This window comes from Phragmites australis, chromosome 14, assembly GCF_958298935.1.
Source record: "Phragmites australis chromosome 14, lpPhrAust1.1, whole genome shotgun sequence".
In the NCBI taxonomy this organism is placed as follows: Eukaryota; Viridiplantae; Streptophyta; class Magnoliopsida; order Poales; family Poaceae; genus Phragmites; species Phragmites australis.
Window position 1 is genome coordinate 26,306,627 of NC_084934.1, and position 21,307 is coordinate 26,327,933.

The 21,307-nt window shown below is 45.3% G+C and overlaps 1 protein-coding gene, 1 non-coding gene and 1 pseudogene across 4 annotated transcripts; all 3 read right to left on the reverse strand.

The window, feature by feature from the left end:
- Nucleotides 1–2,903: 2,903 nt before the first annotated feature.
- Nucleotides 2,904–8,525, reverse strand: LOC133890368 (NADPH HC-toxin reductase 2-like; annotated as a pseudogene).
- Nucleotides 8,526–12,798: 4,273 nt separating this feature from the next.
- On the reverse strand, nt 12,799–12,937 carry LOC133891828 (small nucleolar RNA Z247). The gene has a single exon (XR_009904285.1). It is a non-coding gene; the product is annotated as a small nucleolar RNA Z247 (small nucleolar RNA).
- Nucleotides 12,938–16,040: 3,103 nt separating this feature from the next.
- On the reverse strand, nt 16,041–20,987 carry LOC133890971 (alpha/beta hydrolase domain-containing protein VTE7-like). 3 transcript variants are annotated; one of them, XM_062331636.1, is made up of 11 exons: nt 20,759–20,987; nt 20,526–20,623; nt 20,277–20,374; nt 20,125–20,174; nt 19,595–19,690; nt 19,310–19,399; nt 18,638–18,727; nt 18,084–18,179; nt 17,320–17,385; nt 16,813–16,948; nt 16,041–16,622 (listed from the first exon to the last, which is right to left on the reverse strand). In XM_062331636.1, the coding sequence occupies exons 1-11, from the start codon at nt 20,978–20,980 to the stop codon at nt 16,612–16,614; spliced, it is 1,053 nt and encodes a 350-aa protein (XP_062187620.1). In that variant the 5' UTR covers nt 20,981–20,987; the 3' UTR covers nt 16,041–16,611. The 3 variants fall into 3 exon arrangements, with proteins under 3 accessions (XP_062187620.1, XP_062187621.1, XP_062187622.1); XM_062331637.1 differs by having other exon boundaries at nt 16,809–16,948; XM_062331638.1 differs by lacking the exon at nt 19,595–19,690.
- Nucleotides 20,988–21,307: the final 320 nt, after the last annotated feature.

Sequence of the window (21,307 nt, forward strand, 5' to 3'; positions counted from 1 at the left end):
CGCATCCTGATATCGCAAAAAAAGGGTTTTCACACTACCAGGACGCGAAAATAGTAAATTTTTGCAGGACCAGGATGCGAAACCTAATTTTTGCGGGACCAGGACGTGAAAACTATTTTTAAATATTTTTTGCTTAATTTTTGCGGCCCCCTAGGACACGAAACTATTTTTTATATATTTGCTACAGTGTCCCAGTAGTCAAGTGCTCGGGCTCTAAAACTCCTATGATGAACAGTAATAGCATGTTTTCCATTTTTCCGAATTATTTTCATTTCCTCTTTCTCTATTTGGACGGTGGGATTGTTGTACTTCAAAAATTTTGAAATTTTTTTATCCTATAATTCATGATGAATCTATTTTAAAAGGATTCACATCAATACCCTATATAGGTTTAAAAAACTCTAAAGAGGACTACTTTAGAACTTTTAGCAATTTTTAAGGCCGCAAAGAAATTCCCAAAAATCTAGGAAAAATCACTAAAAATCCTCTCATATTGTATAATAATTTCTAAAATTATTTCAACTCTAGATTACTTGGTGAAAAAGCAAGTTACTTTGAAATGCTCCATTTATATGCATTTTTATCATTTCATGTGATATGCTCTTTTTAATTCAATTTGAATTCAAAAAAATTGAAGCATGCACAAATTCTTCCAAACTCCTATGGAATACATATAAATATGAATTTGCACAATTTAGGGTGTGACATCAAATAAAAGGAAATGTCAACAATCTGATAAGTACCTGCACAAAATTACATGTCTCCGAGGTACCCCTCCTCTTCTTTTCTTCTCCACCCTCGCTTTCTTTGACCTATCACACCCCTGCGCCAAAGACAAATACATGCAATTTTTGAGATACCTGCAAGTACTTGTCTTTGGCGCAGGGGTATGACAGGTCAAAGAAAGCGAATGAGGAGAAGAAAAGGAAGATGAGGGGTATCTCGGAGACATGTAATTTTGTGCAGATACTTGTTTGATTGCCGATATTTCTTTTTTTATTTGATGTCACACTCTAAATTGTGCAAATTCAGATTTATATGTATTCCATACGAGTTTGGATGAATTTGTGCTTTATTCAATTTGTTTGAATTCAAATTGAATTAAAAGAGCATATCACTTGAAATAATAAAAATACATATAAATGGAGCATGGTAAAGGAAGTTACTTTTTCACCAAGTAACATAGGGTTGAAAATAATTTTAGAAATTATTAAGCCACATGAGAGGAATTTTAGTGAATTTTCTAGATTTTTAGGAATTTCTTTAAGGACTTAAAAATTACTACAAGTTCTAAAAGTAGTCCTTTTGAGTTTTTATTTTGAAACAAACATGGGGTATCGATGTGGATCCTTTTAACATGGATCCATCATGAATTAGAGGACTAGAAAAAGTTTTATAAATTTTAGAGCACGAAAACCCCACTGTCCAAATAGAGAAAGAGGGAAGGAGAAAAAAATCGGAAAACATGTTATTACTGTTCATCAGAGGAGTTTTAGAGTTCTGGTCACATGACTACTCTGGGGCACTGTAGCAAAATATTTAAAAATAGTTTTGTGTCCTGGTCCGTGAAAATTAAGAAAAAAAATTTAAAAAATAGTTTTCACATCCTGATCCCACGAAAATTACTATTTTCCCATCCTGGTAGTGCGAAAACCCCCTTTTGGGGAGACCAGGATGCGAATATGTATTATTTTTGTAATTTTGAGATTTATGTAATATTTTGAAATTACTGTAGACAACAATAATATTTAAAAAAATCTGAGATCGTATGATATCCTCGTCATCTCTTCTCGGTACATAGATCCGCAGCTCTCCCGGTACTTCCATTGTTGCCGTTGGTATCAAAATATGGCGATGCAAATTCACGAATGATGTTACCGTTAGTTGGTGTGGCGCATCAGGGCAGCAGTGAAGCGATCGTCCGTTGCTTGTTGGAGTGGGGTTCCCTTGTGTTGTCACGGCTTGTTGCCTAGCTGAAAAGCGCAGATTCTCGGTACGCGCGCTTGCAATCCGCAGTCCCCAGTCCAGCTAAGCCGAACTGTGTCGAGACTCGAGGGTGAGAGTGCGCCATGGATCCGTCATCCGTGCAGGCTGCACATGGTGTCGCGCAACGAGCAGCATGATTGGGGGCGTACTGTGACTGGGCCGCCGAGTTGAGGCGGGGTAGTAATGGCGGCGCAGAAGCATGCGCGAGGGCAATCATGCGCGCGGCAGGGGCGCTGCCCGGTGCAAATCATGGCGACTGCGGCCGGCCGCGCGGCACGCGTGGATGGTGAAAGCCGCCGGGCACCTCAACGCTAGGATTCGCGCAGACTTCCCGCTTAGTTTTGGGATCTGAGGGCTCGGGGCCGACTGCCGAGGCGCGCGCGCTCGAGTGCTGTGAGCCGCGGGGAGCGATGTGGTCGCGCGCGGGACGCGGGCACGGCCGTGCCAAGGAAGGAGGACGGCTCGGCGGCGACACGCGCGCGGCCGCGGCGTAGGGGGAGCGACTGCTGGAGTGTAGAGCGGCGCCGGGACGGCCCAAGAGGCAAGAGGATCTGATGGGGCCACCGGCTCGACCCAGTGCTCTGTCGGCGGGTTGAGCCGAAGCGGAGCTTTTTTTATTTTTATATTTCGAAAATAAAAAATTGCAAAAATAGTCAACTGTTTGAAAAATTCTGAAAATTTGGTGGTGTAGAGGATATTATGATATAGCTCTCCAAAAAATTCAGATAAAAATATGATATGTACAATAAGAATAAAAAGACAATTCAAGTAATTGTTTGAGATGAAATTTTTGAAGAGCAAGATTATAGCATCTATGCATCATATATTTTTTTTCAAAAATATTCATGACTATTTCAATAGCGTTTTGAATTTTGATTGTATTGGAATGCTATATTTTTTATTTTTTTAACATATCGTTAGTTGGAAGGATCCAGATCCTCTAACTGCAGCAACGTGAAGTCAGATGTGCACAGTAAACTGAGCCTGAGTAAACAGTATTTTGCAGTCAGTACTGTACCATAGGTACTGTTCACCAATACTGTAGCACGCTTTACTATTCACAGAATACTGTAGCACTAAATCTGAACTGTTCATATCTGATCTAATGGCTCAGATCCACTTAAAGTCACCTAACTTCACATATGAGTGAAGTCAGGGGATCTCAATCGTAGTTGGAAGGGTAATATGTTTATTTTTTAAAACTTATTGCACATTGAATTGGTGATGGTGTCTATCACACCTTACAGCAGGCGACAATAGCCTAGTTTCATAATTTTTTTAAATAGAGATCTATTTTTTATTTTTTAATTTTCGAAATATAAAATAAAAAATCGCCTAAGCGCACCTGGAGGATGGGCCTCCGACGAAGCAAACTTCTGTGCTACGACGCCACGCAGGCTGCGGCCCAGTTTACTGTTCCACCGGCCACGGAAACAGGCGTAGTCGGACCTTGGGCATCGATCGTGAGGTGTTTCCGTTCCTGCGATTCGGGGAGAGAAATCAACCGCGCACGGTGAAAGCGAAACGGAAGTGCAAATCCGTACTGAAAGCCTGAAACCATGCCCCTTTTTTTATTTTTCTTACGGGGAACCTGAAACCATGCACTTTGGGAGCAGTCTACCGAAATATACACACGAACGATACACCATTATGGCAGGCAATACAACAATCGATTCCAATCGCTTGGCGCATTCGACATTGCAGTCCAGCGTCTCCTCCACGCCGTACTTGTACCTGAACCCCATGTCCTCAAGTTTATTGATGTCGACGTCAGTGATCCGGATCCTGTGTCCGCAACCTCGCTCTCTCCCCTGTCACCCTATAATATAACAGACCACCACACAAAGATCAATCGGTAATCACACATTCACCACAGCGAAATTTAACGGCACAAATCAGCCAAGAACTCGATCACGTACTATACTGCTCGAGCAGTATCTTGATCTCCGGGTACTTGGCGGCGAAGCGGTCGACGAAGTCCCGCATGTTCGGGTACCCGGCGGCGCAGAGGAAGCGGCCGGCCATGGACGGCTGCTCCATGCAGAAGACGTGCGCCTCGTGGACGTCCTCCACATGCGGCCGCGGCACGGACCCCAGCAGCGCCTGCAGGAACAGCAGGGAGTTGTGGTAGAGCTCGTTGCCCGTGAGCGGCGCCGTGATCACCGGGATGCTGCTCCAGAGGTACGGCTGGATGGTGTCGCCGCCGACGAGCGCGCACGCCGGTCGCCAGGGTGACCACCTCGAACGCCCGGGGCTGGACTCGTTGTAGCTCAGGAGCTCCTCCTCCGGCAGTGACTTGGACGACACATAAGCCTGTGTGTGTTAAGTTGATCTGATCAATCAGCATCGCTATCGATTTCGACGATGGGTTGATGAATCGCAAGGAAATGCATGCTTTACGTCCAGGTGAACGTTGCTGAATCCGTAGGAGAGGTTGAGCGGCGTCCAGCACCGACTCGTTGATGAAGTCCTTGAACCCGCCGCCGTCCTCTCTCAGCGGCGAGGCGGCCGTGACGGAGGCCGTGTGGATGACGCGCTTCACCGTCCCGGACCGCTCGCACTGCTTCAGGATGATGCGCGCCGTGTCCACCGTGGCTACCGGGATGCAAGTTTTGTATTTTCAAAGTTATTAGGTTAATTCATAACTCAAAAAATAAATTATAAATTCACTTACTCAACTAAGTTAAAAAAATAAACTAAATGCTAATCTAGAATTAGATATTAGATACCCACTTACATTTCTACTATTATGATTTCCTGTACTGCGAAGAACCCATGTAAAAAACTTGGATCGTCAGACCAATTAACGCAGGTCGTAGCGCGGACTGATGAAAATAACAATTAGCAAATTAAGATTGAGTCTCTGACGACAAGCTGCAGTCGTATGTGTCTAAACAGTCAGGCAACTGCAAAAGGCCACGCTCAACGTGACCACGCGAGGTTTTGTCAACGACAATTTCCCGCCAGAAATTAACAAACATCAAGCTGTATGAACTGCAAACGGTGTTAGGTACATAAGCTTAGCCTGATGGGTGTATCTTGTATTTTTACCTTGCTAATGGAGATCAAGAGAGACTAATTTAAAAGAAATTCTCTCCACTACCCACTTAATATATACGGATAAAAGTACTAGGAGAACACCCGCACGCTCGCCTCTCCTACACTCACTGGGGTGGAGGTGGACATTGCACAACACCTACGAAAATGGTCTGCTTAAATCAAGTACAATTGCTTGCGCAGGTGCAACATTTTTTTGCAGTTTTATTCTTTTTGCTGCTTGGGTAAACAAATAAATATATGAAGATCTTTACACGTAATAGTCCGATCGTGACACGTCTCAACCGCACAATTCTCTTTATATATATATATATATACATATATATATATATACATATATATATATATACATATATATATATACATATACATATATATATATACATATATATATAAGCCGTCACCACGAAGCATATACACAATTAGGGTTTTGCCTATTTTCTCTATGTTGCATGTTCGCATGTAGTCTACTCCCATCCCACTGCAGTCGGTGTGCACTGACGAACGGGAGAGCAGGTCTTCGGAACCTATCGCTCTTTGGATCATGCGCTGGGAGAGGACGAATAAGGTTTTTGGGAAACGCTTATCGCGATTGCTCACAATCTGCTTCCTCTACATTATCATGATCTATTTCGTCTGCGTCGTCTTCATTGTCGTCTACTGCATTGACATTACGAGAGATTCTGCATCTTATGCTGACATCAGGTACGTACACTACGATCTATTATATACCTTATCAGAGCTTCATTACTACAGAAATAGCTATTTATGTCAGCCTATCACTGCCGGTTCCTAATGGACCGACAGTGATAGGACATCACTATCGGTTCATAAGCCGCGCGGGAAGAATTAAACATCATGACTTATGAATCGATAGTGATAAGGATCATTACTGTCAGCTCATATTAAAAACCAGCAATGATAGTGTCACTATCGGTGATAATACTAATCAACAGTAAAGGTTGGACCGGACCTGAATTTTCAATGAACTCCAGTTTTGGCTCACCCTCGCCACATCCGACTATCTCTCTCGATCATCTCTTCACGTCGGCCGCCTAATTTTTCTAAGTCTGAGCGAGCCCCCTCTCGATCCTCACCTCTCTCTCCCCCACCGGCCTCCTCCTCCCCCACTAGCCTTCACACCTTGCCCCTCCTCCTCCCCCACCAGGTTCTTTGTCGACGCTGCAGGGCTGATGGCGCTCGATGTGTATCCGGCGAGCCGTCGCGACGACGGTGTGGAACCGATGACCTCCAAGCCTGGGGCACCCAGATCCGACAAGGACATAGGTAGATCCAGCGAGGGAGTGGACGGATCTAGCAAGGGCACTGGCCTCCTCCTCTCCCGCATGTCGGCGACGCCCTGGTCTTCCTTGTGGCTAGCAAGTCGTCGTCTTCCTCGCGGCTAGCATGGAGGGAAGGGCGGATGTTGTCTTCTTCCACGTGGCTAGCACGGAGGGAAGGGCAGATGTCGTTATCTTCCTCGTGGCTAGCATGGAGGTAAGGATGACAACGGCTGGATCCATGGAGGAGCTCCACTGCAGATCCACAGTAGATGGTGGAGGAGCTCCACTACGAGGAGCTCCGCAGCGGATCTAACGCGATCTTCATCCTCAAGATGACTCTAGCGGCGACAAGCTCCATGGCGAGGGACTCCATGGCGGTGTCAAGTTGCAGTGGATATGGCATAGATGATGATTAGTCCATTGCTTGGTTTTGGGTTCCTAATATATTCCATTAGATACGCTGATGATTAGTTCGTCGCTTGTTTGTTGTGAAAATGAATAATATGACAGATATGAGTTCAATCTCATGGTCATTGGTTTGCAGTTAAACTATCTTTTTGGCCATGGAGCTCCGGGGGCGGTAGTCGTGCTGGCTCGATTTCGAGCTAGGTCTGAGTAATATGGCAGACATGAGTTCAATCTCATGGTCATTGGTTTGCAGTTAAACTATCTTTTTGGCCATGGAGCTCGGGGGGTGATAGTCGTGCCGGCTCGATTTCGAGCTAGTTCGTTTCCTCTTTTTTTGTGTTTTGAAAGGGCCAACAACACTACTGGCTTGGAATCCGGTAAACCGGCAGTGATGAGGGGTTTGAAACCCATAATGATAGATAGTTCTATAGTAGTGCTTGTTGAAATCTCATAGAGCTTGTCGAAACTTTATTGGGCACGTTGAAATCCTACTCAAAAAGCTAATCGGGGCTCGTCGAAGCTGGTCGGGAAGCTAATCGAAGCTAGTTATTTACATCTATTTTTATTCCCATTATATTTAAAAATTGAATTAAATTAAATTTAAATGTGCTATTTTTCCAACAAACTTCACGGCTCCGAGCGCCTGCATGAACTTGAGCCCGTTGTTAAAGCGCCGGTGAGGGGCGAAAGCATGCCCTGCAGCATGCTGTCGGAGACGTACGGCAGCAGCGTGTCCCCGCCGACGAGGCCGCACAGAAAGCGGCGTCACCACCTCGAACGCCCTGCTCGGCGACTCGTTGTACTTGAGTAGCTCTTTCTCGGAGAGAGGGTCTTGGAGGATACGTAGCCCTGCAAGTTAATTAGCACGGCATGCAAAATTTGTAGGATCATGTTTCAGTTTCACCATCAACTTAAAGCAAGCGAAGCTGAAGGGCATGGAAATTGGGCAAACTCACATCCAACGCACCGTTGCTGTAGTCATAGGACAGGTTGAGCGGGGTCCAGCAGGACTCATCCGCGAAGTCCTTAAACCCGTCGCCGTCCTCCTTGAGCGGCGGCGCCGCCACGACGGCCGGAGCCGGTGTGGATGACAGCGCCTCACCATCTTGGCCCGCTCGCACTGCTTCCGTGCCGCTCTGTACGGGAAGGCTAGCTATAGAACGGTAACATATGTACGGAAAGTGAGAGTAGACGCCCTAAATATTACCATAAAAGCAAGTCGTATAGGCTAGCTAAGATTTTGGACGTCGAAAAAGTTGATGGATTTTAGAAAGATACTCCTACGGAGGAGTACTAAGCAACAGCCAAAAAAGATGCTTCCAAGTATATAGCCCACAGCCAGCAACAACTCGTCAACGCCATCGCTTTGTGGCCACCGATGCTTCCATTTCGACGCTCTCGCGCCACAATTTTTGTGTGCATTTGGTCCACTGGTCGAATGCCGATTATGCTACTGATCGGTGTGAGATAGCTCCGATTCCCTGATGCCGAATTGCCGACCGGTGTGGCAAGCAAGTGGCATACTGGCATCCATGCATGCAACAGTACTCTGATTACGTTTTGGATGGGTACCTTGGAGCTGCCGGTGCTGTGCCGCAGCATCGGGGAGGCGACGATCGAGGAAGACGAGCTCGCGTGGCGGCGTCGTAGATGTCCGCCTGGAACAGCCTCAGCCTCTCCGCCGCGCCGGGGAGCGCCCGCGCGCAGCCGCCCGGTCTCGTCCTCGTCCCCTGTCGATCGACGCCCACGTACGAAATCAGCCAACATATCGTAGACAAAGAAGGCATGCATGGTACGTGCCGAGGTTTCGCAAGGTCGCATGGACGCCGTGTCAGGGCCAAACCTGACGAACCGTGGAGGAACCGAGGAAGTAGCTACAGGCTACCAGCATGCTTCGCTGGTTCGTGCTCGTATACGAGATGTGCGCGATTTTGCTGGCTCACGCAAAACACGTTGCTACTTGCTACGCACCAGCCCGTGCCTCGCGAAACAGACAGGCGAACCCGGACGGCGCCGACGAATCCGGGGCCCGGTCCCCCCCCCCCCCCTCCCCCTGCACCAGCGACGCGAGCGCCCCCCGACCAGTTCGGCTCGGTCGGTTGTGCGCGTCTCCGCATGTGAGCGGTGAAGAAAATCAGAGGTTCGGAAGCATAGATGAACACCGACGGTGCGGTGGTTGCGTGTTGATATTAACCGATGATTCGGCAGAAGGAATACAATGTATATATATAGATAAGATTGCAAAACACCGGCCTTCCTAACAGAATCTATCTATAGCCAGGTTAAGCTTATCTTTATCTATATTTGTTACAAGAATAAACCACATATCTTAACACTTCCCCTCAATCTAAACGTATCAAATTTAGATTGTTCTTAAACATCTCAAATTGTCTTACAGCAAGAGCTTTGGTGAAGCCATCCGCCACTTGATCCTTGGTCGAAATGTATTCAATCTCAAGAAGCTTTCTAGCTACTCTTTCTCTCACAAAATGATAATCAACCTCTATATATTTTGTTCGTGCATGAAACACTGGATTTGCTGACATATACTTAGCTCCAATATTATCACACCAAATTTTAGCAGCCAAAGGTACCTGGATTTCCAACTCCTTCAACAAAGTTTGAATCCACATGATCTCAGCTGTTGTATTTGCCAAGGCTTTGTATTCAGCTTCTGTACTAGAGCGTGACACAGTTGCTTGTTTTCTAGCACTCCATGACACAAGATTTGGACCTAAAAATACTGCAAATCCTCCTGTGGATCGCCGATCATCTAGATTGCCAGCCCAATCTGCATCTGAAAAACCACTCACAAGCAATGATGAAGATTTACATATTTTGAGTCCCATTTTAACAGTATATTTAAGATATCTCAAAATCCTTTTAACTGCAGCCCAATGTTCAGTAGTTGGAGCATGTAGGAACTGACACACCTTATTTACTGGAAAGGAAATATCAGGCCTTGTTAGTGTTAAGTATTGTAATGCTCCAACCACACTCCTATACTGTGTTGCATCCTTTACCCCAAGCAAACTGCCCTCACTTATAGACAGTTTTTCAGAGGTAGACAAAGGTGTAGTGACTGGTTTACAATCACTCATTCCTACTCTTTGTAGTACATCTGATGCATATTTTTCTTGACTTAATAAGATTCCATTGCTCATCTTTTTTACCTCAATACCAAGGAAGTAGTGAAGATCACCCAGATCCTTTAAGGCAAACTCTTTTCCAAGATCCTGTAACAAAGCTGGGGTTGCACTAGGCACAGAACTTGCAACAATAATGTCATCAACATAGATTAACAAGAACATTGTGACATCTCCCTTACTATAAAAGAACAGTGATGTATCTGCCTTTGAAGCTTTAAAGCCTAACTCCTGCAATTTAGTACTTAGCCTCGAGTACCATGCTCTAGGAGCCTGTTTTAATCCATACAAAGCCTTGTCTAACTTACAAACATAATTTAGAGAAGAGGATTCTTCATACCCTGGGGGTTGTCTCATATATACCTCTTCTTCTAGAACTCCATGAAGAAAGGCATTCTTGACATCAAGCTGGCGCAAACTCCATCCTCTAGAAACAGCAATAGACAATACTATCCTAATAGTGACAGCTTTGACAACAGGACTAAAAGTATCCTCATAATCTATGCCATACCTTTGCTTGAAGCCCTTTGCCACCAGTCTGGCCTTATACCTGTCCAGAGTTCCATCTGCCTTTCTTTTGATCTTATAAACCCACTTGCAGTCAATTACATTTCTTCCTTTCTGGGGTGGAACCAGGTGCCACGTTTTGTTTTTCATCAAGGCCATGTATTCTGCATCCATTGCTTCTTTCCAGTTTTTGTCACCTAAGGCTTCATCTGCACTCTGAGGTTCACCAGTTGAAGTAAAACAAGTATATTTAATTGTACCATCAGTATATACCTTTTCTTTTCGTATTCCACTTCTTAGCCGTGTATGAGGCCGAGTTGGTGCAGACAATCCTGTAGGAACAGTCTCCAGAGTATATGTGTCTCCCCCTGATTCAGTGCCAAGGGAGCCCGCAGAGATATCTGCATTACTTTGCGCTGTCGCGTCAACACCATCACTCCCGCAGAGAATGACGCCCGCTGGTTGGCTCTGACCGCCTATTTGAGCGGAAAACGGCCCACGCCGTGCATGCGTGTCAGCGGGAGAGTAGCTGGACGGAGATGTGTCACCGTCGCCGGTCACAGACTGCGCTGCAGTCTGTTGGTGTTGATCCCGAAGTTCCTCCTGCGCAGAACTCTGTTCGGCTGCAGTCTGTTGATGTTGATCCCGAAGTTCCTCCTGCGCAGGACTCTGTTCGTCTGCTTCATCCACCCGGAAGTGCACACCTGAAATACTTTCTCCTGCAACTTCTTCACAAGCGGTATTAGGAGTATTAGGCATATGATAATTCTGTACTTCTCCCCCTTGATCATAGTCGGGTAGGAGAGCGATTTCAGAGCGGAGACGAGCGCCGGCATTTGGATGCATTTGAGCAAAAGGAAAAACATTTTCATCAAATGTAACATCACGGGAAATATAGACACGACCAGTAGATGGGTCAAGACACTTGAATCCTTTGTGTATGGTGCTATAGCCAAGGAAGACACATTGTTTGGATCGAAACTGGAGTTTGTGAGTATTATAGGGACCAAGATTTGGCCAACAAGCACATCCAAAGACACGAAGAGAAGTGTAGTTAGGATGTTGTTTAAACAAACGTTCTAACGGTGTGTCAAAGTTGATGACTTTGCTGGGAATGCGATTTATGAGATATGTGGCAGCAAGGAAAGCTTCGTCCCAAAATTTTAATGGCATGGAAGCATGAGCAAGCAAGGCTAGGCCAACCTCAACTATATGCCGATGCTTTCGCTCTGCAGACCCATTCTGTTGATGGGCATAAGGGCATGAAACATGGTGAGAGATGCCAATTTTATCAAAGAAGGAATTGAGTTTTTGATACTCACCTCCCCAGTCAGTTTGAACAGCTATGATTTTTCGATCAAAGAGTCTCTCAACCAGCTTTTGAAATTCAAGGAACTTATCAAAAACTTCTGACTTATTTTTAAGAAGATAAATCCAAACAAATTTACTGTAGTCATCAATAAAATTGACATAATATTTCTTCCCACTAACAGAACTGGGGGCATTGCCCCAAACATCGGAAAAAATAAGTTCCAAAGGGTAATGGGACACACTTGACGACTTGGGATAGGGTAGCTGATGGCTTTTAGCCTTTTGACATGCATCACAAACTGATTCTTTATTTGACTCAGAGAGACAAGGTAATTTATTTGAGCTAAGGACTCTTGTAACAACTGGGATAGAGGGATGACCCAGGCGACTGTGCCATCGTGAAAAAGAAGGCGTGACTGACAGGGCCTCCTTCATCGGTGAAGATGGAGACGGGAGAAGGTAGAGCCCGTGTTGACGCCTCCCTTTAAGGATTGTGTTCTTCGTGGCTCGATCCTTAACCAAGAAATATTTAGAGTGAACTTCAAGAAAAACAAAGTTATCTTCAACAAGGCGATGAGCAGAAACTAGATTTTTCTTAGCTTGTGGCACATGGAGGATATTGTTTAGATGGAGATTACGGCTAGGGGTAGAAATAACAGAATTACCAATATACTTAATCTCCATACCTGCGCCATTTGCTGCGTGAATTTGATCATTGCCTTTGTATCTCTCCCGGACAGATAGCTTGTCTAGTTCACCGGTGATGTGGTCCGTAGCGCCTGTATCAAGATACCAGTTGGTATCTACTCCATAGGCGGCGTGTGTTGCAGCAGCGACATGTCTCTCATCAGGCGTGTAGGTTTCGTCAAAACGATGCCAACACTCAGGAGCAGCATGACCTCTCTTATAGCAGACTTGGCAGATGGGTCGGTTGTCAACCCGCTGCTTGTTGTTGCCATATTTGCCACGCCCGCCATTGCCACGTCCGCGAGGTGACGGCGAACCGCGCCCGCGACCAGCACCACCCCGATTTGGTGGTACACCGCGCCCTCGATTTGCAGCATTTGCTGAGGACGTGCTATTGCGAAGAGCTTGCCTGTTCTCAAAGTTTAGCAGCACAGAATATAATTCTCCCAAAGTGACAGGTTCTACCCTTGTCATCAAACCGGAAATAGCAGGTTCATAGTCCTCATCTAAACCATTTAGAATATAAGCTACTAGATCTTCTTCATCTAATGGTTTACCGGATGCAGCGACTTCATCTCCAAGAGCCTTCATCTTTCCAAAGTACTCAGAGATGGACAGATTACCTTTCTGCATTGTTACCAGGGAGAGCTTGATGTTGAGGGAGCGTGCTCGCGTCTGTGACGTGAACATACTCGCGATGGCGCGCCAGGCTTCGCGCGCGGTCTTGGATGTTGCGATTTGCATGAGAACATCCCGCGACACCGACGAAAAGAGAAAGCCAAGGACTTGTTGGTCCGCAGCAATCCACTCTTGATACGCCGGATTGGAGATCATTGTCACCTTGTCGCCTTTTTCACCTTCCTTCCTCTCGATCTGCGCCGGAGGAGCTGCGGCAGTGCCGTCGATGTAGCCATCCAGTCTCGCACCGCGTATAGCGGCAAGAACTTGCGCACTCCATAGCGCATGATTCTGTTTGCTCAGTTTCTCAGAAACCTGGAAACCGAACAATGGATTCGAGGTGGTGGCGGAAGAACTGGCCATGGTGAAAAACCGATCTAGAACTAAAGGAGCCCTGATACCATGAAGAAAATCAGAGGTTCGGAAGCATAGATGAACACCGACGGTGCGGTGGTTGCGTGTTGATATTAACCGATGATTCGGCAGAAGGAATACAATGTATATATATAGATAAGATTGCAAAACACCGGCCTTCCTAACAGAATCTATCTATAGCCAGGTTAAACTTATCTTTATCTATATTTGTTACAAGAATAAACCACATATCTTAACAAGCGGCAGCTACGAGGACCGGTGGATTGGCTATTGGAGAACCTGCCAGTGGCGGTGAATTTCTCGGCTGGTCACGGCGTGCCGACACAGCTGGCCGCTCGGCTCCCCGTTGCGGTGGCGACGATGAACCTGGCCTTGCTCGTGCGGTTTCAGCAAGGGAAAGGCGCAGTGGCAGATGCAGCCGGCAAAAGGACTTTATAGGAGATCAGAAAAGTACCTCAGAGTTCAGTAAAACAAGATTAGTTAACTGATTGTCTGATTGACCTTCAGAGTTCAGAGTTTCCAGAATTCAGACCTTGTGCTTGTGTCGCGAGAAGAAAGAGCTCAGAAGGCTTATGGCCTTGTGGGAGCAGTCAGGCGTCAGCAGTACTTGTGCCTTGTGGCCTCGCCCTGTGGGAGCAGCCGAGCAGCGGAGCAGTGGTCAGTGGAGTCAACAAACAAGTAAACAACAAATACCTAAAGTAACAAGAACGAACTTAGAAGTAACAAACGTTTCTACACCTTGCCAGTGTCGTACAAAGATCATTTTTTTCCTCGAAAAGATTTGTTGCTCGCAATGTTTTAGAACTAGCTACAAATCATTGCCATTTGCCAATATGGCAATATTGTAACCAGAAATGGCCTTTTGCCCTTTTACAAAAGCAAAGAATCGTTGGTTGCAAGCAGTCCCTGGTCGCAACTCGCAAGTGCCAAGAAGAGAAAATCAGATGCAGATCAACGCTACCTAGAAGGCTAGAAGAAGATGGAGTTGAGAAGCGCCAGCCGCATGCTTACCCTGAGGTGTACTGGGGTGTGGGGAGCCGGAGCCGGCGGCCTCCGCAGCTCTCCGAGATGGCGAGATCTCGCCGGCGGGCGGCGGCGGCACAGGCGGTCGGGGCGTCGGGCGCACGGCAGGTCTGCTTTGCTGTCTGGTCAGTGGTCTGGGACTCTCAACTTTGGACGATGGACCGTGGAGGCCTGGAGGGCGGCATCGCCGGCTCGGGCGCTCGGCACGGGCGCACCGCAGGCCCAGTCTCCCAGACCAGCGAGGGCCGGCCCAAAATTGAGGACTGCCAGTGCCAGATGGGGTTACGTGCGACGGTGCGGCTCACTGCGGCTTTGTGACCTTCTTCCTCTTCCGAGAACTTCTTTTATTTTTATATTTTTTAAATAAAAATTATAAATATGTGTCATTTTTAAAAATTGCAAATCTAAAACCTATCTTCTGTTGGAAGAGAAACAAAAAAGATAAATTTCCAGGATCATTTACATCACATGTTTTTTCTCTCCAGAATTTTCATAACTTTTTGATAGGGTTTTGAATTTTGAGAGATTAGAATGTAATATTTTTTTGATTTTTAAACATGTCATCTGTTAAAAGAGCGACATGAGTTCAGATTTACAATTTTTTTTAATAAATATATATATTTGTAATTTTTTATTAAAAAAATAAAAAATCTCTCTTTCGACTGCTGCGGGACGGACGAACCGAGCCACCGACGAACTGGCGAAGGAAATCCATGGCGGAACGGGGTCACTCTCGCCTGGGGGCTTGGGGGGGGGGGGTGTTCCGCCGGTTGGTCACCTCTGGCGGGCGCTAGAGCTCGCCAGAATGGTGGATCAGCCCGTGAACAGTCGATTCGTAGCTGCCGCTCACCTCACATGCGGAGACGCGCACAACAGACGGTCGCGACGATCATGTGGCCGTTTGGACGGCCCAATTCTCTTGGGCCCGTTTGGACGCCCAATTTTTAGCCCATCCACGTGGACCTCAGGCGAAGGATGCATTTCAAAAGAAGAGAGAGAGAACAGAACAGAACACTCGTACATGGCACGGCGAACGAAACCAGGTCGCCCAGATCCACTGTACGATCGATATTATTACTGCATCTCTGTGCCAACACGTCTTGGACTGCTACTGCTACTGCTACTGCTACCTCTACCTGACCAATAACCTAAAACGGAGCAGCTGAACAGCAGGGGGCTCTTGCATGCCGTGCCCTGCGTGCTCGTGCGTCGCTCGAACGCTTCTTGGATCTCCACACAGAAAAGCCTCGGCACCAGATCATCCACTCGGTTGTTCTGTTCCCCAATGCGCACAAGGCAGAATATACTGAGAACTGTAACCATATCCATGACTTCATGAGCATATTTACTTTACACCAGTGTTTCGGAAACCATAGCCAAAGGGATCAGTTCCGCGATTCCTGCATCATTTTGAACAATGAGCAATAAGTCAATGCAGGCATATTCATGAATACAAAGGAGCGATACATCCAGCAGGATAGCAAGGGTGACATGTTAGAATGTGGTCTATTTAAAGCTTATTCATGATAATATAAAGTAAGAAGGTTTAGTCCTATATTGCTAGGTAAGGGAATGTAGATCAACTTAAATATTTAAGTTCTCTAACCTCTTTGAAATAGAGAAAATGAGAAAGAGAGAGTATGCTTTGCTATATTCACACGCACGCGCGTATTCGCGTATTTTTCATATGAATATCCGTATGACTTGTGACGCGCGGCCATGGCGTGGCGTGGTAGCAAAAAATTGCAAGCCCTTTTGCTGCTCTCCATTTTTAATTGTGATTAATGTTATAATCAGCCGTTTTAATCACGATCAATGCCTTAATTCTAAGGGTTATTGGTCAGTTATGGAGGCAACAATTAGTGGACACTTTATGAGAGAAAACGGCTCCAAGAGGACAGCTATTTCCCTATAAATCCTGAAGACGTCTAGGCTTTTAAGGACACATATCTCTGCTCCACATTTTCTTCTCCACCCATCTAGATCACTGTCTTGTGTGCTGTGCTGCCGGATCTCGCCGGCCCTTCTCCTTGCCGTGCACAAGGTTAGAGGGTGAGCAGTATCTCCGAGCCTCTGTCGTCGTGAAGCCCGCACGAAGGACGGAAATAAGGTTTCTGAGCAGCGCACCTGCGCGACCGCTCTGCACTGCTTCATCTACGATCTGCACAGCAGCGAATCGATACATCGTCAACTTCATCCCTTCATCAACCCGACTATGAGTTCTTGATGAAACTGATGGATTTTTGGTACTGTTGCTTGTTACTAGGGTTAGAAGTATATTCATCTATTATAAATTGTGAAATATGTCTTTGTATAAAATCTGGAATTAGATTTTTGCGCATATTACCAACAAGACATCTTTGTTTTACTTCTTGCTAGGAACTCAAGAACATGTTTCGCCACTTCCCTTGGCTTTTCGACATGAGGAATATGACCACACTGCGGTACCTGCCTTAAAATCGCATCCGGGAGTTCCTGATGCAATCTCTGCAGAGTGAGACAACAAGAGCATGAACATAATATCAGGTAGCAGCCATACCGACGTAAATTTATCTTATGACCAATCTGACATGGTATTAGCTTTCCTTGAGGTTCCTTGGGATGGTAACAACTTGAAATGGTGTGCTGGTGTGCATTTGCATCCAGGATGCATATATCTTGCAAATTATATCATATATAACATAGCATATAGCAGCCATACTACTGACGCAAATTTAGATTCTTATCAATTGGACACAGTATTAGCTTTCCTTGCGGTTTCTTGGGATGGTAACAGTATATTTAAATAGCGTGCGGGAGTGCATTTACATCTCGGATGCATATATCTTGCAAATATATCATATGACATTTAAACTTACATATGCTAGTTTGCTGCTTATTATTCCATCATCCTCTCCCCATAAGATAAGGCATTTATGCTTTACCTGCAATGAAAACAGGAATATTAGTAATCTTTCTGTTGTACCCAACCCATCCCCTTCTTTTCATGCATGGTTTTGATTCAGAAAGGCTGCAGCATCCACCTTATCGTTATTTGAATGACACTAATGATCTGCTATATGCTATGCAGCATCCCTTGGATATGGTCCATGATTTCGGCAAAAAGAGTATGATATAATATGATAAAGCAAATCTCCTGCTGCCTTTTTCTAAAAAAATAATATGATAAATCAACAGTGCAACAACCTATTGGTGTTTCTATTAAGAAGCTGAAATATTCAAGGTAATGCATTTGGTCGCCAAATGGGTTTGGTTAATACTCCGGGAAGCAATCCTGAGAGTTAAAGGAAACACTGAATGAGCATAACTAGCATGATTAAAACTACGAGAGCCATCCTTCCTGTTTCTATGGTGTTGTGTTTCTGGTAGCTAAGTATAGCTAAGTATCAGCATACAGGGGACGATGATATTAGTATTTAGGCATGTCCCATACATAGAAGCAGGTTATCATGTCAGGAGCATTTTTTTGCAGCATCGACAAAGACAACAGTAGAGATTAGTGACTAATAGATAACACAATATCATGGATGTTAAGAGGACAATGAATGGACAAGAAAAATCAGAAACATAAACGTCCTTGAACAATGAATATTTCATAATTAGGATGTGTGAAGAATAAAACCTGTTTTATTTGGTTTATGACATTATAACCCCCTCTAATCATAAAATCAACTGTAGCATCTTCCCACCAGGGAAGTAGGCAATGTAGACGGCTGATCTGAAATTTTAAGGGGGAAAGGTCAAAACACATGGCTTCAGATGCCAAAGGTACCGAGAAACAGGAAACTGGAATAATTTGAATAACCTTTATGCAAAACCTATTGTATTGGTTGTGGCAATATTTCTGTACTGTTGAAAACAGGATATTGGACATACAAAAGAAAAATTAGAGGGCAGATAAATATTTTGTTTTGATACAGAATCAAATATTACAGCATGGATTAAAAACAACTGGATGATTATATTTGGTGCACCAACAAGACTACAAGAGCATGACTACTATACAAGTACTCACACACACACTTACTAATATTGCCAGTTTCTTGCAGAAATGGAGAAAAACAACTTTATACGAAGGTACATGTATAACTCCAAAAAGCGGAGAAAATTAATAGAGCAACAACTAGAACACGATTGTTGTTTGTGTTCCTTTCAAAGGGATCAATGGAGGCTTACTTGCAGCCAATCAAAGAATCCACCTGGAATATTGTTAAACGCCAAGTGTGTAGCAAACAATCGCAGTGGAAGACTCTTCAGTATAGAAACCTGGGGCAACAAAACAGAAATCAGTGTAGTCCAGCGGTCCAGCCAATACAAATGCACATACAGCTGGAATTGTTGAGTACAATTTGTAGAATGAGAGAGAGCGAGAGGGAAAATTCAGATGCAATGCTCAACAATTTCTATTGACACTCTTGGTAATTTATACAAGAGTGTTAGTGCTGCTAACAAACTCCTAGAAGAAGGCAGTCGTGGAGCTAGAGACCGGGTACGAGAGTAGCGAGTCAGTTGGGCTCTGGCGACACGACCTGGATGAGCTACAGTGCGATCCGACACTACCGCTGACTGCTAACTGAATGAGTCTGACTAATAGCTAGGCTAACATAAAATAGAAGAGGCCAGCTGCTGTTTCTACACAATTAGAGATAACGGGTCAACACAAAAGATTCTTGAGGACTAGTATAACCATCATTAACTAAAAAAATATTACATAACACTAAATAGTATATACTAAATATAGACATGACGACATGAAAATGCAAAGTGCATGAACAGCAAGAGAATGCTACAAAGCTGAGGCAAGCTATGTTAAGTAATGCATAGCATGGAGCTCAGCCAATGACTCACCCCGGCATATGAAACAAATATAGGCATTCTAGTCATATATTTTGGGCCCTCAGAATATACACTTGCACCAATGAAGATCAATTTTGATACCTGCGATAACCAAGTTAAAATGAACTTATTGTAATATAAAACTCCCAATTTGTAGGGGTTTTCATGTAAGACGGCTAGTCACAGAGAAATAGACAACTTCCACATCAAAGAATTACAGATATCTCCACGTAGTTTGTGCCACTACTCTGTGGTAAAAAAATGTAGAGAACACAATAAGTCTTAACATGCAGGTACCGCTTCTGGATAGTTGACCGAAAAGTCAATGGCAACAGCAGCACCGAGGCTGGGCCCAACTAACACCATAGGCCTTTTGATGTAGGATTTCCAGAACTACACAAAACGGCTGTTAAGCTGTAAGGATCACATCACCATAACCATTCGATAGCAGTGTCAGTCTGACTAAAAAAATTTCTTGTATTTATTAAGTCACACGAAGTGGTCTTAAATGTCTGAAGACAATAAAAAACTGGAGAAGTAGACAGAAAATTTGCTCAAACAAAAAAAGCATAAAAACAAAGTGTCGCTGTAATTCAGAGAAAGTTCTGTTCTCATGCCATGCCTGGCAAAGCCGGTGGTTCAGTTACTTATCAAGCTTACTCTGAATCAAAGATTCATGTGACATTTTAATCTGTCATGTCTAAGATGAGTTCTTCAAATTGAGGTACTAATTTGCCATATTAGACTCACAAACTAGTCCACCGACCAGGAAGTGAACTCATCACGTCAAATTATCCACACACACCAGCAGTGATGTAAGCATATACCTGGTAAAGATGCTCGCGCTTCGACACAACATCACATGGTGGCCGTGTTTCTATGAGCCAACATAGAAATATTAGAAGGAACCTACGAACTTACAACTGTACCAAGTACAGTAACTGAACCAGATCACATGACATGCAGGATGGGGGCGTACCTAAATCAGAGAAGCCCCATCCAAGGATGTCCACAGCCCAAGCCTCCAGTCCGGCCTCCTCGAGCAACGGGTAGGTGTATGTCCACTCCAAACAAGAACTGTAGCTAATACTTTTTAAAGGTCCGGAGTGCTAATTTGGTACAGAATCGAAGCCATGACTCTACCAGCAGCACTCGTTGGACAATGACCAACACTACAATCGGACATTGCAAGTCGAACCAGGAAATTTGTGCTTGCATTGTGACGCACCTGTCGAAGCCGTGGAGCAGAACGACCGGATCACTCCCCTGCTGCTGCTCGAGCGGCCTCACGCAGCTGCTCAGTATTGGGCTCTTCGAGAAGCCGGTCTGGAGAGAGGATTTGTTCATATAAGCACCATCGCTAAGCATACCACCGGCAGACAGTAGTACTACAGACTTCTTTCCCAAACGAAATTTTCAAGGAAGCAGCGAATTGAGCAAGGGAGAGAGAAATTGGCTCGCCTGGACGGGCACCCGCTCGATTCGCTTGGCCAGGCGGACGGCGGCGCCGTCACGGATGCGCTCCACCTCCCGGGGAAGGAATGGCGGGAACCCGCCGCGGTCCCCGGCAGCGGCGATGGCGTCGGCGTCGGCGGAAGCCGCAACCCTAACGAGGGCCCTGAACGACGCGGCCGACCGCGGCGGTAGCGCCGAGGAGGCGGAGGAGGTGAGCAGCAGTGGCATTTGGTCGGCTCGTTGGAACGTGAGCTCTTCGTTGCGCACTTGAGCGGGTGTTATAGGGCGCGAGCCGAGGACGGTAGAGGCCGCGTGGCAACTTGTGCCGCCACGGTACCACGTGGTGGCCAACCCGAACATGTGAATTAGTTTTTTTTTTTTATTTTATGGAAAGGAACTTCCATTAGTAACCAGCTCAGGCAAATCGCCAGAAACATGGGAAAAGCATGATCTAGCCGTATGCTAGAATCATAAACACTCAGATTAGCACTAAAGGTAGCTAGACAGTGTGCAGCAGAATTACAAGATCTGGGATATTTTGAAATCGTACACCGA